This window comes from Hibiscus syriacus, unplaced genomic scaffold (genome assembly GCF_006381635.1).
Source record: "Hibiscus syriacus cultivar Baekdansim isolate YM2019G1 unplaced genomic scaffold, ASM638163v2 tig00110174_pilon, whole genome shotgun sequence".
Taxonomy (NCBI): domain Eukaryota; kingdom Viridiplantae; phylum Streptophyta; class Magnoliopsida; order Malvales; family Malvaceae; genus Hibiscus; species Hibiscus syriacus.
Window position 1 is genome coordinate 770,988 of NW_024062612.1, and position 17,882 is coordinate 788,869.

Here is a 17,882-nt window from a genome sequence, read left to right on the forward strand (position 1 = left end):
TATCCAACTAAAATGCCAAACCAAAGAAAAGCATGTTGCAATGACATTTTGGGTGACCGAAACCTTAGAAAAGAGGCCAACCTAAAGCCAACTCATCTATTTGAACATTTGTCAAAGAGTTATAACTCTGAAAGCATGAAAGAGCTATTGATTCTTTTGATATTCTTTGAACTCATGTTTATGATTTGATTTGATTGCGAGCCTGAATTAAGGGGCAATGTTTTACAGAATTCTTCTATTTTCATATCCTTTTTTTCCCTCCTAAATAAGATAAAGGAAAAAAATTTCAAACATGACAGTATCAAATGTGAAAGGCTGCAACCTGAGAAGAAAAAGGGGCATGATCGATTCCAATGATCAGATCGGTAGACAAACCAGGAGGCTCCGTCCAAGGTTAATTCATATTGCATACATCTTAAACATACTTAAGAGCATTACATTTATCATTTTTCACATGCATAATTTGTTGTAGCTTTCAGAGTCAAGTTTTGACTTAATGACGAAAGATACTCGATTCAAAAGCGACTTTAAAAGAACAATGATGGTTGCTTGACTCAGCAGCGAGAAGCTACACCTCAACCAATTTTGACGTATTGAAAGATCGACATATCTCAAAATCAATTTCAGATGGGTTCGAGAGCTAATTCAGAACGAAACCAGCTTAACTCAATAACGAGTAGAAAGTTTCCAGTTAACATTTTTAATCCAGATTTCTATTCCACGACTGAAGATATCTGGCTTACAGAATTTATCAGTGGGCTTTCCCGTGAAGGGGAGTCGTCCACAAATCATATCACTTGGTTCAGACCCGCTCAGAAGAACCACCTGAAGAATTATGACCGGCTTAAACTCGTGAAGGGAAACTATTTTTTAAAGAAACTATTAGTAGTATAACTCAAGGCGATAAAGGTTATCTGCCAGCCAAGACCTTCGAATTCGATTACACTCAGCTTCAAGGCACATCATTTGCAGTATAACTCAAGGCTAGAAGGGTTATCTGCCAATAAAAGACATTCGAGTTCGATTACACTCAGCTTCGAGGGCACATCATTTGCAGCATCGCTTAAGTCGAGAAGGGCTATCTGCCAACCAAAGACCTTCGAAACCAAAGACCTTCGAGTTCGACTACGCTCAGCTCCAAGGTATATCATTTGTAGCACAACTCAAGGCTAGAAGGGTTATCTGCCAACAAAAGACCTTCAAGTTCGATTACACTCAGCTCAAAGACACATCATTTGCAGCATAGCTTAAGTCGAGAAGGACTATCTGCCAACCAAAGACCTTCGAGTTCGATTACGCTCAGCTCCAAGGTGCATTATTTACAGCATAACTCAAGGCTAGAAGGGTTATATGTCAACAAAGACCTTCGAGTTTGATTACATTCAGCTCAAAGGCACATCATTTGCAACATAGCTTAAGTCGAGAAGGGCTATCTGCCAACACAAGACCATCGAGTTCAACTACGCTCAGCTCCAAGGCACATCATTTGCAGCATAACTCAAGGCTAGAAGGGTTATCCCTCAAAAAAAATATTCGAGTTCTACTACTCTCATCTCCAAGGCACATCATTTACAGTATAACTCAAGGCTAGAAGGGTTATCTGTCAACAAAGACCTTTGAGTTCGACTACACTCAGCTCAACGGCTCATCATTTGAAGCATAACTTAAGTCTAGAAGGGCTATCTGCCAACCAAAGACCCTCGAGTTTGACTACGCTCAGCTTCGAGGGCACATCATTTGCTGCATAACTCAAGGCTAGAAGGGTTATATGTCAACAAAGACCTTTGAGTTCGACTACGCTCAGCTCAATAGCACATCATTTGCAACATAGCTTTAGTCGATAAGGGTTATCTGCCAACCAAAGACCCTTGAGTTCGACTACGCTCAGCTTCCAGGGCACATCATTTGCAGCATAACTCAAGGCTAGAAGGGTTATCTATCAACAAAGACCTTCGTGTTCGACTACGCTCAGCTCCAAGGCATATCATTTGCAGCATAACTTAAATCGAGAAGGGTTATCTGCCAACCAAAGATTTTCGAGTTCGATTATACTCAGCTCAAAGGCACATCATTTGCAGCTTAACTCAAAGCTAGAAGGGTTATCTACCAACAAAAGACCTTTGATTTCGACTGCGCTTAGCACCAAGGCACATCATTTGCAACATAGCTTAAGTCAATAAGGGCTATATGCCAACCAAAGACCTTTGAGTTCGATTACGCTCAGCTCAATGGCACATCATTTGCAGCTTAACTCAAGGCTAGAAGGGTTATCTACCAACACAAGACCTTCGAGGTCGATTACACTCAGCTCAGAGGCAAATCAAATTTACAGCATAGCTCAAGGCAAGAAGGGCTATCTATCAACAAAATTATCGAGTTGATTCCATTAAGCTTGATGACACATCAATCACACTACTGCCTGGTTGCAGTCGAGGTTTTCAAGTCGAGAAGAATACTTGGGTTAGTCGTGCCTTATTGACAAGAAACCGTTTTCCGGCAGTACAACATAAGTCGAGAAAAGTTATCTGTCAAGGAAGACCTTTCGAGTTCGATTTCATTCAGCTCGAGGGTTGTCAACCGTAGGGTGGAATCAAAGAATTACTTTCCAGTCGAATTTTTAAACCAAGGTCTTTAAACCGAGAAGAAGATTTCAGGGCGACGAGAAGCCACACTCCGGTTAAAATTTCGAACTACGGCTTCAATTCCATATCATTTCAAGATGGACTCGACTTCGCGACGGAGGAGCCATCTGCAACTCAATTCGACAGGGACTTATACTTAAACTCCACCCAACGAAAATTTATGTCTTTTTATCTTTGTCCTATTTTTCGTTCCATGAAAATGGACAAAAAGGTATAGCTGTAGACACTCATTTTCGTCCATATTGCTTTATTTTATTTTATTTTATTTTACACACACACACACACACACACACACACACACATACATATATATATATATATATTATAGTTTGCAGACGGTTTTTGAAAATACGTATATAATATATAGTTTCTAAAAACATTTTGAAAATGTATATAATATATAGTTTTTAAAACACTTTTGAAAACTATATAATATATAGTTTTTAAAACATCTTAGAAAATATATATAATATATAGTTTTTAAAATCATTTTGAAAACTTATATAATATATAGTTTTTGAAAACATTTTTTAAAAAACTTATATAATATATAGTTTTAAAAACAATTTTGAAAACTTATATAAATATATAGTTTTAAAAATATTTTTGAAAAAATATATAATATATAGTTTTAATTTTTTTTAGAAAATATATTATATTATATGGTTTTGAAAAACATTTTAAAAAAAATCATATATAAAATATAGTTTTAAAAAATATTTTTATTATTTTTTATTATTTATTATTTATTTTTTTCTCGTTTCAAGTCTAAAGTTGAGTTCCAAATAAAAGGGTTCAAGTGTCGAGGCCCAACCGGGTAGCCTGACCCAACAGACTCGGTTAGGCCTAAACGTATGAGGGTTACACGGCAGATTAGGGTTTTTTGGAACCCAAACGATTAGTGCCGCATGGTCAAGCCACCAATAACAGTCAGTCACACCGTTCACCGAGATTTTCGGCCAAGGAGATCGGGACTGACCCATCTCGAAATATCCGGTCAACCAACCACGAGCGTGTTACCATGATCGTCGGAATGACCATCGGTGGGAAGTATAAATACCCCCACCAAGCCACTGCCAAAAGGGGAGAGAACCGAGAACTCACGGGGAACCCACGAGGCCATCAAAGATCAAACACAACCATCAACACATAGCCATGAACCCACAGCAAACAAAAGATATCATCAAGACATTAAACCATCAACCAACAAGTCACAAAATCAGCATCAAACGCAAAAGATCGAGAGAAAAACCAAGCAACCACAGATAAAAAATAACCAACCAAAATCCACATGCAAACACAACAAAGATAATAAAAATCAGTGCACGTTGGAACCGAGAAGAGCCGGTCACCGGAAGCCGAAGAGTTTCATCGAAAAAAGTTGGGAATCGAGGGTTTTTATTTTAGATATGTGTTTATTGGGGTTGATTTTGGAGATATGGACGACGGATTTGGGTTAACGGTGATGAGGGGAGCCTTGTGAGGCTCGATGGGTTTTTTCAGCAGCCACGGGAGGCGACCGGAGCAGCAATCAGAAGCTACCAACTGGTGGTCGGCTATCGGATGCTAGAGAGAGGCAAGAGAACAAAATTTGTTCTCTTTTTTAGAGTGAGAAGAGGAAATATAAGAAATGAAGGAAAATGGGGTTGAGCTTGGGTTATATAATAACACATTAAGCCGAACCGAACCGAATCGAACCGACCCGCGCACGCGACTCGACCCGACCCAGCATCCAGGGTCTGCACGTTTTCGTGCAATAAATGGGGTAATTTCATTTTTAGTCACCCTCCTTTTGTAATAATTTATTTGTCATTTAATTAAATTTCATTTTTTTATTTTAAGCATGCATGTTTCAATATTTATGTTTTGGTCACTAATATAAATTAACTTTTTTATTTTTTTATTTCAAAATTTAACCTTTTTTATTTTTTTCTATTTCATTTTTATTTTATTTTTTTAATATATTTTTATTCTCTTATTATTATTATTATTTATTTGTTTTGATTTATTATTTTATTATTCTATTACTTTGTTGTTTTGTTGATTTAACATTTATTTATTGTTTTTCTATCTAACATTTTTCGACCTTTTTCTAGAGAAATTTCAATCGATCAAAGGTAAGTAATTCGATTCGAATGTTTTAAATTTTAATTTTCACAATTAAAGACAACCGACAAATTAATTGGTACCAAAAGGGCGGTTCAAGGGTGCTAATCCTTCCTTGACCGTAACCGACTCCCCAACCCAACATACTTCTGGTAAAGCGCAGATCAGGTAATATGGTGTTTAATCTACCTAAATATTGTTTTAAAATGATCGGTGGCGACTCTAACCCAATATTTCAAGTCAAAGCCCAATTCCGGGCTCAACCGAAAGACGGTTCCGACAATGGCATATAATAATTAAATTAAAATTATTATGATTATTGTGGCAATGATTTTTTTTCGGGTAAACTATATGAATGACTAGTAAACTATGGGGTTCGTGTCAGTGTGACCATCATTTTTAAAATCGAGTCAATAAGATCACTTAAATATTTAATTAGTTCCAATATAGCCACCTACTGTTAACATTTAACGGAAGTGCTTACGTGTCAATTAACAAAATTGATATAATTACATATTTGATCTTCAATACTTGTACATTCAATCAATTTGGTGCAAATTTTAATTTTATTTAATAAATTAATCATATTTTATCCAATCAAATTGTGACAAATGTAATCTACTGATTAGATAGGAAAAAATGTTTCATGTTTAGAGGAGGTTTGAACCTAAGTCACTTGGTTAAAAGAGAAACACATAATCCTGTAGGTCAAATACTTTATTTAGTTAAGTATGACAACAAACTATATTTAGCTTATAATATTGTTAATGATAGAAAAATAAAGAAATAAAATCATTCAAATGAGGATTCAAACATAGATCAATTATTAAATATTAGAACACATAGTTAAACAAATAAAAATTTAATTCAAAGATTTAAAATTAAAATAAATTTATTATTTTTATATTTTGAAATTAAATTTAATATTTTTCATACTAAATTTATTATTTTCATATTTCTAGATTAAACTTAGTGTTATTTATATTTATAATTCTAAAAGTAACTATAAAATTGTGATTATTATGACAATGTTTTTTTAAGGTAAAGTTAATAGTGCGAATTATATGTTGTTATAAATTGAAAAAAGGATAAACTACATAAATGACCACTTAACTATGAGTTTGGTTTTGAAATGACCATTATTTTTAAATTTGCATCAATATGACCATTGAATTATTTAAATGGTTTCAATATAGCCATATCTTGTTAACATTTAATAGAAGTGTTTATGTGGTAGTTAACAAAATTGATATAACTAGGTCATGGGTCCTTATAAAGTTATGTATTCGTAATGCTGGCACCCTGTTTTGTTCTCTTCCATTTTGGTCACTACTTGTATATGATTTGTTTCCTTGGATTTTCATTTAATGCAATTTGATCCTGATTCTATTTTTAATTTGTCTAATGCATTAATTTGAGAATTAACTTTAAAATATTTTATTCTAGTCATATATTAATTTTAAAGATTAAATCTCCTAGATTGCTTAGCCAATTCTACTTGTTGTCAAGATAATGCATATGTTATATAACTTGTTCAGGTTTAGGCAGAAAAATAGAACTAAAATAACTTAATTGCATTTGAACCCAATATTAGTTAGTAACCAAGCAAAGCCTTAACCAATAGGCTAAATGTAACACCCCCAACCCGTATCCGACCCGAATACGAGTCTGAGGTGTCACATTGACTTTTCAAACTTTGACTCTTGACCAAATTCAAGGAAAATTTGAAACTTTCATTAACATAAAAGTGGTTTATTTACATGAAAGGACCAAAACAACCAAAATCGATCAGAGCATTCATAACTGACACTTTACTTACATGCCAACCCACTATACAAGACACAATACATACTTTATCAGTTACTTCTGATCTGATCTTCTAGCAGTACTGCTGTTCTTGCCACCTTATTTCTGCTCTTCATGATTATTAGTACCTACGTGTAAATCACTTACACGCTAAGTCACAGACTTAGTGATGCATAAATAAACATATAGATATAACAATGCATTCATGAACATGCATTCTCACCATCGGATCATGACATCTTTATTTGTATGCATCTATTTCACTATAACATATATGATGGTAACATTCACATATAAAATATATATATTCTTATGCTAATTTCATTTCAATTTATCTTTGGATTGCCCATGTACATGATTGAGAATAAATGTATGTGAGTACATAGAGGTTGTGCACTATGCTTTCACCACAGTTCGTATAATTCCCTCAATGAGCACTGAATATTTGTCTCAAAGGACCACTATGTTCCGAAGGACCACTGATTGTTCCGAAGAACCACTATGTCTCGAAGGACCACTGATTATCCCTCGACTCTTGGCATGCCAATTATACCTACAGCTCTCATAGTACATAACATGGGCTTAATTATAAATATATTTCTCATTTCATATCTCTTTCATCACTATCCATGTAAACACATAAGTCACTTCACATGATCATTTCTCTTATTTCACATACCTGGAAGGATTATCTGATGATAGCATTCACTCATATAAAATCATGGTAAATTATAAATGAATTATACATGAAGTCACTATAACATTAATACACATATGTATGTATGCATGTGCATGAATATGAAATCATAAATTCAATTATAAGAGATAGACTTATCACAAGTCTTATCTCAATACAATTCTATCTAGGGTAGGCACTCACCTTAGTCTTGCTTATGTTGACTTGATTCTAATCCTTCGATTATTCCAGAACAAGATTACGTTCTATATCTACATAGTAATACATTGATACATGTCAATATACTAATTGATATATTCTAAACTACCACTCCTTAGGCTAAAAAGAAAGCTATTTTTATCTTTTAATGAAGTTATGCATCGATGCACTCTACACTGTATCGATGCATTCCTTACCGGGTGCATCGATGCACTACCTGTGCATCGGTACACAAATCCCATTCGATGTTTGCATTTTAAGCGGGTGCATAGATGCACTCCATATGCATCGATGCACTAATGGCATTCGATGTTCATTATTTGAGAATGCATCTGTACACATTGAATGTGCATCGATGCACACCGTCCAGAAATGATATTTTTACACGAAAATTCCTTCAAAATCCTCTCAACACTTCATATTTCACATCTTTTTATATTCTTAACTCTTATACACCTATTTAAACTAATTAATATCCATTCAATACCACTTAAACTTAAAAATCCATTCCTCCACATGAAATTCAAGAATCTCACTCAAATTCCAACATGTTCCAAATCTAATTCTAACACTTCGTATATCTTAATTAAGTTGATGACAAGTCAAATTCAACCTCCGATTTCAAATATGAACTCTATTTCAAAATTCCCTTTAAGAAATCATAATCTTTAATTCTTCCTACACCCTTCATCTTGTTGTTTTACAACAAATTAAGCTTTTCTTAAGCTTAATTAGCATCTAAGGAGCAAAACCAAACTTAAATTTCAACAAACAATTAGCTTATGAGAAATCTCACATTTGTTTTGCCCTCTTCATGTGTGGAGAAAGAAGAGAAGAAGAGAACTCTGAAACCTTGTGTTTTGCTTCCTTTTCTTCCACGTGTAGTTAATATAAATATAAGAAATCTTAATTATTTTCCCTTGCAAATGACCATTTTATCCTTCAATTCCATCTTCCTTACAATTTAACCCTATATCAAATTACAATACTATTCAATCATTCTATTTTAATCACCAAATTATAAAGTTTTATAATTTAGTCACTAACCCGGTATTGAGGATGTTACACTAAATCTAATATTTAGGAATCAATTAAAATATTTTTATATATTATATATTATAATTAATGATAGAAATAAAAATATTTATTCTATATTTATTTATTAATGATTATATATATATGAAATTATATTTAAAATTAAATTAAAAATTAAATTAAAAATTTATTTAACATATCCAAACTAACTATTACTCTAATACCCCAAATTTTAAAATGTGACCAAAATATAAATTTTGAAAGTTTGATTGCCAAAGTATAAACTTGGAAACGTTCAAGGACCGAAGTGCTAGTTTTCACAAAAATAATTTTTATTTCATAAATGATTAGCTTATTCTTAAAGATGGAGTTTTTATGACATTCATATTTTGATCCAAGATGAGCAGAAAAAGTTATAAAGCGATAAAGTTCGGTATAGGAATTGGATAATCAGATCAAGTCGGAATTTCACGAAAATTTAAACGATGTTAGGAAATGGTTTGAAATATTATTTAAATATTTTATATTAGATAAATTTAGCTTATATTAGATAAATTTAGCTCAGACCAGCATGATTTTTCATATTTGTGTCAAACTGAGGAATTTTAGATACTAAAATGTAATTTTTCAAAATTACATGGACAAAATAGAAAGTCAAAGCCAATTTGATTCATATTTGACTAAGGAATATTTTAATGGAAGATAATGCAATGGCATTAGGTAATTTTCAAGTTTCATTAATGGTATTTTTGTAAATTTTCATTAATTGAATTTTAAATTCAATTATATTATAAAAATGCGAAGTGTACAAGTTATTAAATGCTAGAATAATGAACAAGAATTAACATTTTCAGCTTGTTCTTCTCTCTTGGCCGAAACCTACATGGTTCTAAGGTAAGAAATTTCATTTTGATTTTTAAAGCTACATGATTAGTTTTTGGATTAAATTATTAGATAGAGAATTAATCTACATGAAATTCTCTATCATTTGGTATAAGTAATTCATGTTAAGCATGCTTGGATGTTGAGTTTTGGTGATTAGGGTTAATTTAGGGTTTATGGAGTTTGAAGAATTAATGAAAGATTTTTATGTTTTTGATGTTGGATATTAATTCTAAGGCATGTGTGTTATTTAAAATCATGTGTAAAGCTTTGTGGAGTGCTTGGCCATGTTTAGGGTTTTATGAAATTGGTTGATTTTGATGTAATTTGATGTTGTTATGGTTAGAATAACATGCATTTAATCTAAGGAAATTGAATTCATGCTTGAAATGAAATAAAAATCAAGCCCTAGAAGACTTGTTGTATTCTGCCATAAGGGGAAATTAGGGAAAAATATTGAAAATTTTTCCTATGGTCTAGAAATGATATTAGAAGTGTTCTATGTAATCTAGAGATCAATTTGGAAGCTTGGATAAGAAAAAAGGGCTAATTTGCAAGTTTGAGAATTATTCGACATTATTGTAAGAGTGAGATATTGGAAGGGTTCAATGTTGATTTTTAATATTTGAAATGCTGGAAATTTAAGTTAGAAAGTTGATTGGAACCAAATTGCAAGTTTGGTAAAGTTTAGGGTAGAATTCGAAAGGTCTCAATATTATAGGACTTGATTTCAAGTTTTAAATGTGAAAGTATCATTTGAGTAAAATAGTACATTGTTGGAAATTTTATTTATGTGCTGATTTTTTAGTTTAAATATTGAGTTAGGGTCGAATTATAAGTTTATCAAGTTGGGTGGTTGAATTCGAAAGGTCTAAGAAAGTTTAGGATGAAATTACAAATTTTTTTTATGTTAAAGTATTGATTTGAGAATTTCATGAAGGTGCTGGAAATTATAGAAATTAAAATGCAATGATCATAATGGTGAAGGATCATTATGAATTTAATAGAAAAGTTAAGGTGAATTCTAGAAAGAATTCATAATTAGTGGTTTGATTGTGTAATTGGAAAAAGTTCAAGGGTTGAAAATGGGAAATAAATATTTATGGAATTTAAGGAAATATTTCAAGAAGTTTGAAATTATGATGGAAATACGATTAGTTTTATATTGATTTAAGTATCAATTTTATTTTTATCGAATCTTATAATTACGCTTAGATTATGTAAGTTCGATACTAACATATAGCTTGAACATTCTATGTTATTATATGACATCATCATACCTTGGTAAATATAGTGACCCAAATAACTTGAAAGGAAAGAAAAAAAATTGTGGGGTCGAGAAGATTATCGTGGAGGATATTCGATAGCAAGGCAAAGGTGAGTGCATTTAATTTGTATTTATGTTATTGAACAAACATTGGTTTGCGATGAGCCAGTGTCGTAGTGACTACGTTAAGAAGTGACTCCTAATGTTTTGTAAATTATGATTCAAGCATATATGTTTATTCGATAAGTAATAGAAGTATGGAATGAGATAAGGAAGCCAATCAAGGAAAAGTGAATAGAATTCAAGATCTGAACAGTAAGTTTAGGAAATTACTATAAATTATACAAAAATGATTAGATGATGAAATTTATACCGTTGGATTTGTAAATCATTATAGTTTTCTATAAAACAAACGTCTACTGATTTTGAGGTGTATATAAAAAGATACGAATTTTTATTCAAGGCTAGGCCAGAAAACATGGCAACATATTCTGTTCAAAACAACATATGTCAGTCAACTTTGAAAATTCGCTATAAATTGTATAAATTGAACTAGAAAAATTTACTTATATGAACGGAATAATTTTTAAATATGTATATTAATACATAATAATATTTCTGTGAAGGTAGCACAAACTATCGAAATATGAAATTGTAATCAATTCATGAAGAAGCGAATTGAAAGAAAAGAATTTAAGTTTAAGGCTTAGTGAGGTTTATGTGTTGACTTGTATCTAAAGTATAAACGTGAATGCAAATTACTTATTTAATTATTCTGTTCGAGGACTTGGTATAAGTCAACCTCACATTATTTTAAATAATATTTTTAATTTTATTAAGGATGATTTCCATAATGTTTAAATAAAGTTTTATGGATAATTTAGGGTATGAATTGCCCAAATTTGTGTTTTCATAATAAAGAACTAAAAATGATTCTAATATTGAAATGTCGAGAATCAATTGAATGTGATATGATCTGAAAGCCCATGATATATTATATTGAGTCATAGGTACAATTGGCATACCATGAGGTGAAGTGATTATGATATATTATGGTGTTACTTGAAGGTACACTAATGAGGAAAATACATCTTGGAAAATCTGGTTTGAAGTTTTAAAGATTTTATTTACATTTATTTTTATGTTTTAAATTATTTATGATATTCTAACGATATAGTTCACTTTGTTTATTTATTTGTCTTACTAAGTTTTACTTAGCGCGTAAAAATTTTCATACGTAAAATCGAATAAAGTAGAGGACGTGAAGTGAGGAGCTTGTCAGCATCTTTTAAAAATCAAGCCTACCGACCAAATCAATAAGACATCCTAACTTTGACTTATTAGTGATATGTACATAATATTTGTTGAGTTGTTTTATCATATTCATTCAAAAAAGGGTCTGTAATAGTAATTTAGGATTGCTTTAAATTTTGGTTAATTTTAGTTATAACCGTATTAAAGAATAAACATTATGGATGGTTTTAAATCAAGCAATATTACGCAGTTGAGTATAAATACGAAATAACACGGAACTGCCCAATTGCTGCATAAAAATCGACTTTGTTTGGAATGATAAAGTATTATACTATGACTATGCATGTTAAAACAACTTTTTTTAAATTGTAAAAAGGGTTATTTTTAAATGAAACAAAATTTTAAGCATTTATGTTCAACAAGTGTCTTTTAAGTTGATGTGATATCTTTAGCTCGTAATATGAGACGTATATAGGCTATGGGTGTTACAATTACAATTTAAAATCAAAAGATAAATTTATAATTTGAATCTTAAATATTTTTTCTTATGATTATAAAATATTAAATTATTTTGGGTTACTTGGTTAAGGCTTGTGTGGTTACTAATTTATTTTGAGTTCAAATCCAATTAAGTTATTTTAATTTTTTATACCTAAACTTGAACAAGTTATATAACATATGTATTATCTCAATAACAAGCGTGAAAATTAGCTTAGTGGTTAAGGCATGTGTCACAATTTGATTGGAGAAATAAATTTATTAAATTAAATTTAAATTAGAACCTAATTAAAAACTAAGAATTAAAGTTAATCTTGGTGATCAAATTGATTATTTCTAAAATTGAGGGGGATTTAATATATAAATTTAATACATGGCTAGAATAAAAGATTTTAAAGATAAAGACAAACTAAAAATAAAATCAGGATCAAATTGCATTAAATGAAAATTCAAGGAAACAAATCTTATGCAAATAGTGACCAAAATAGAAGAAAACAAAGCAGGGTTCCAACGTAGTGAATACGTAATTTTACAAAAACTCACCCCCAAATTATAGTAATTTTATTAACTACAACGTAAATACTTCTGGTAAATATCAACAATAAGTGGTTATATTAAAATCATTTAAATAGTTCAGCGGACATATTAACATAAATTTGAAATGATGATAATTTCGAAACCAAGTCTATAGTTGGGTTGTTATTTATGTAGTTTACCCATTAAAAAATGGGTTTCTAAGGCCAGGCCAAGGGTTAGGGTAACTAAGCAGAGCCGTAGGGATGATGACGTTAAAATAACAGACAAGGCATAATCTGACGGCGTCACTGTAAGCAAAGGACAAACCCTTCTCCTGCGGCTGCCACTGCACAATAAAGAAACCGACGTACTACCATCCCTACGACGGCGTTTCAGTCGATCCTTGTCGGTCTGTCGATTTCCCTTTTCATCTTTATAAAGTTTAGAGCAATCCCCTTCTTCTCATCGTCCAAGTAATATTTAAACGAGAAAAAAAATATAAATAAATAAAGATTTAACCTTCTTTTTTTTTCTATTTTCGTCGCCATTCTAATAACCGGAAGAAGAAAATCCCGTACTCCATTCTAGGTCAAGAAGACACGCGTATGGAAAGAAAAAAAGCACATGAAATTTATGAATAATTTTTTTTTTCATATAAATTATTAGATCATGAATCTAAAAGATTACTTTAATATAAATTATTAGATTATTAAAGATATGGGATTGTTATATAAATCATGAAAATATAAATTCATAAGATTATTCAAGCTTTTGTATAAATTATTAGATTTTTATTGTTGCTTGGATAGTTATACTGGATAGGTTATCCACCAAAAATAGATTGGCTCGATTTGGGATAGTATCAGATGGTTTGTTTGTGTGTGCTGTGTGGTGTTAAAATGGAGTCTAGGAGCCATTTATTTGTTGAATGCTCATTCTCTAGACGAGTTTGGGTGGACATTTTGAGTATCTACAGGTTACATTGCACGGCCTTGAGTTAGGATCACTTCTTTTGTGGGTGATAGATAACTTGAAAGGTGATTTCCTTCTTTGTCGTATTTTTAAATTAATTTTGATATGTTTTTATATTGTATTTGTGAGGAGCGTAATCATCATTTATTTAAAATTACTAATCATTTGATTATGTTTATTGTTGATTGTATACAGGAAATGGTTAAAATTAAATTGAATACATAAGGTATAGACAAAATTGATAGAGTTAATGTAAATCTTTGTGCTGATTGGAGTATTTTGTGAAGGGGTGCTGGGTGGTTTTGTTTGTTAGGGTGATTTGCTGTTTTGTTGCTCTATTATATTGCACAGACAATTTATTCAAAAAAAGAAAAATTGGCGTGAAGGAGTCTGTTTCCGTTTTGGATATTTTAGTACTGTTCTTATTGTTATATAAAAGGGGTCCCACTACTACCCTGACCCCACAACCCTCATCCAAATTCACGCTAATTCTCTCCTCTGTTCGACTACAAAAAAGGTGTTGCTTTGAAAACATTTAGAAGGGTCTCCTTTTTTGCCCCTTTATTTTTTTTAAAAAAAAACAAAACATCCAACTTCAAGTATAAGATGACTCTCTCTTTATATATATTGTTACTGTCTCTGCACGTCAAAGAAGGCATGCCTCTAGAGTTGGATGACTAGGGTAGTTGCCCGTACACACCTTCGAAGATAGGAAAGAAAGTTAGCGGTGCTTAAGCCCACCCCCGTCAGGTTCTGCCGGTCGTACCTACTCAATTTCAGGCTTCTTGTTTTACCATCTCATATATTTGATTCTCTCTAGGTATTTTACTTTCTCGGGTGTATAAAAATTATCTCTAACCTTCTTGCACCAGAATGTTTCATCTTTTGTTCAAAAGAAAAAAATATTCTTTTTCCCAAAAAAAAAACATTTTTAGTTATTATATATAGACACACACATACAGTGTAAAAGTGATCAGAGTAAACTACTATCATCTGGTTTTCTCTATTCTATGCTACAATCAATATATATATACATTCAAAAGGCCATTTACTTCTCATCCCCTTCGTTTCTTCAACCTTTTTTAGAACTCTGTAGCTTCATTTCTCATTAAAACCTTCATCACATTTTTCTTATTGTTCCGGTATTATCTTTTGTTGTTATAATCAAACCCCAAAGATGCAGGTGACGGCGAACGAAACTGGGATTCAAATGGCAAGCAACATAGGGATAGAAACCGAGGCACCACCCACGACGATGATGGTCGACCACCCATACAAGATGGTTAGGCAGCTGGCTTCCACCAACGCAGTAGTTTTGTTCAGCATGAGCTGGTGTTGCATGTGCACCGTGGCTAAACGCCTCCTCTTCGGACTCGGTGTTGGTCCGACCATCATCGAGCTCGACCACCATGGATCCGGTCCTGACATTCAAGCAATCCTCTTTCAGCTCGTGGCCGATGGTCGACAGCCTGTCCCTGCCGTGTTTGTTGGTGGGAAGTTTCTTGGTGGCATTGAAACCCTCATGGCTTGCCACATCAATGGCACACTGGTTCCTCTCCTCAAAGAAGCTGGTGCACTTTGGCTCTGATTCTCTCGATTCAGCATTCCCATGTTGCACCACGGTTTACCGGAATATTCCGGTCTAGCTAGGCCTGGCTAACTCTTATTTATTATATGAATTAACTGTCATGTTTATATTTATATATATGGATATCTTGATTTGCAGTCTATTCAATTTTAGTTTTTTTTTTCAATTAAAACGGTAGGGTTTTCAATATGTGTAAGTTTTCTCTTTCAACAATAACTAGCTAGCTAGGATTGCCCTGCAGAGTACGGGATGACGCCAATGTGAGCTGAGCTTATTTCTTGCTTGTCAGCTTCTTTGTCCTGAGAATTAAATTGCTGGTTTTCTCATCTTAATCAAACTTAATTAACTCACTGTCAGAAATTCAAATCGCGGTCATATTTTTAATTATGTCGTGATTATCGTAATTGTGGCCATAACGGATATATTGAAAGGCATCGCTACCATTATTTTACGGGCGCAATAACCACTATTTAAAATCCTGCTCACTGTTATTTACTACTTAAATGCTTCTTTATATAAATCCATTTCATTAGTTTGGTATATGATAAATTGATATACAAAAAAAAAAACAAAAAAATAAGAGCATCTAACTTGCCGGAGTATATAATAAATTGATAGCTAGCGATGGAAACAAAGAAGTCTGAGTAAAAAAAGGTGCAAAGATCCATCTGGAATGTTGCTTAGAGTGAATGGTAGTGTGGGATGCATGCATTCAGGCATGAACACCCATGGTTGACTAACGGTATTTCCCCAGGAAAATGATGGACTATTAATCAAACACTAATTCGTCAAACAATTCTCTCTCTCTCTCTCTCTCTCGGTTTTCTGTTTTGTCAGTGGAAGTCAGATGGCGTGAAATAAAAGGAGTACTGTGTGATTTCTTTTGTTTCTTTCTTTGCAGTCCACTCTTTTCTCATGTAAGTTTCCCTCTCTAACTAAAGCAAAATGTAAGGTAAGGTACCATTATTGATTTTTGAATTTGCAACAGATGATTGGGATCCCACTCTATCAGTATGTATTTACTAACAGTTAATTGATGTTAATTAACTCAGCTCGGTAGCGTTTGGCTGTATCCAGATGATTTCACCGATGGTCAAAGTGACGAATCCCTGTTGCAGATATTGTCCATAATAAGGGAAACCTTTCACTGTTTTTGACTACGTAGTTATGTAGTGATGAATTATAACAAGGGAAACTACAAGAAAATGATTACATAACCCATCATTTCCTCATATTCCATCCGTTGAAATTCAAAGTGCACCAAGAGTAAACTACGATTGTATATAATATGCTCAGATAAAAAAATGCATGAAGATCATGATTTTCTCATTTCCTCAGACAGAACGGAATCACGACTAGTCAGTTTTCTGTTCTTAAAATTGGTTAATTTTCTCCTCATTGACTGCATGTTAAACTTTGTCTGACACTTTGATCGCAATATCCAACGGTACATATAATGCTCTAATATGGTTTCCTATGTACTTTATCTTTCTTATTTGAGTGACGAAAAATTAGTAATTTCAGAACGCTATTTTAACAGATGGTGAAAATGAAACTGAGAGTTATCCAAAATGTTCAGTACAAAGGATTGCAATTTTCCTTGGAGAAGAAGTAACGTTGTTGTTTGATTCAAAACATACAATGATTTTCAAGAGTAAAAACAGTTACATGATTATACGTGGCGATGGCAATGGTTCGGGTTAAGTCGGATTTTTAGTCAATTCGATACAACATAAAAAATATTTATTCTCCATCTGAACTTGATCCGACTCAAAATATTATATATCGTCCACCCTATCCGACCAGATCCGAATATATATATATATCCTCCACTCTATTCTGACCCGATCCGACCCGGTATAAAATAATGACTTAATTAAAATAATAATAAATAGAGGGGTTATTATGGCAATTATCCATAAATTTATTTAAGAAAATTGCATTATTATACTCGGGTTGGAGTTTTTCACCTTTCACCCGAATCCGACACGATCCAACCTCACTCCCTTAAAGAAACCAATCTAACCTGACCCGAACACGATTGTTTTTAAAAATATCTCATCCTATCATACTGGGTCGTGTCGAAACCCGTTGGTTTCAAGTTAAACTTTCATCACTAATTTAGACGTTAAGAGTTAAACTTATAATATTTTAAGATGATAAATTTATTAAAATTTAAAGAATATAAATTTTTTTTTCAATAAAATATAAAAATAAATTTAATTAAATAAAAAAAAACGACTGCTACATTTATTCATTACTATTTAAGAAGGAAAAAAGTAAACAAAAATAAGTGATAAAAGAAGTGAGGTTATTGTATCGAAACTTGGTCCAATTCTGCTTGAATCTTGTGAAAGCAGCCCATTATTTAGCCCAAATTTTTTAACAGTAAATGTATTTGGTTGAGGTAATCTTACATTA

General features: G+C 32.3%; 1 protein-coding gene across 1 annotated transcript; it reads left to right on the plus strand.

Moving 5' to 3' along the window:
* The first annotated feature begins 15,083 nt into the window (after positions 1-15,083).
* On the plus strand, positions 15,084-15,461 carry LOC120216969 (glutaredoxin-C9-like). Its single transcript, XM_039214229.1, has one exon. It carries the CDS (start codon positions 15,084-15,086, stop codon positions 15,459-15,461), a length of 378 nt encoding a protein of 125 aa, XP_039070160.1.
* Positions 15,462-17,882: the final 2,421 nt, after the last annotated feature.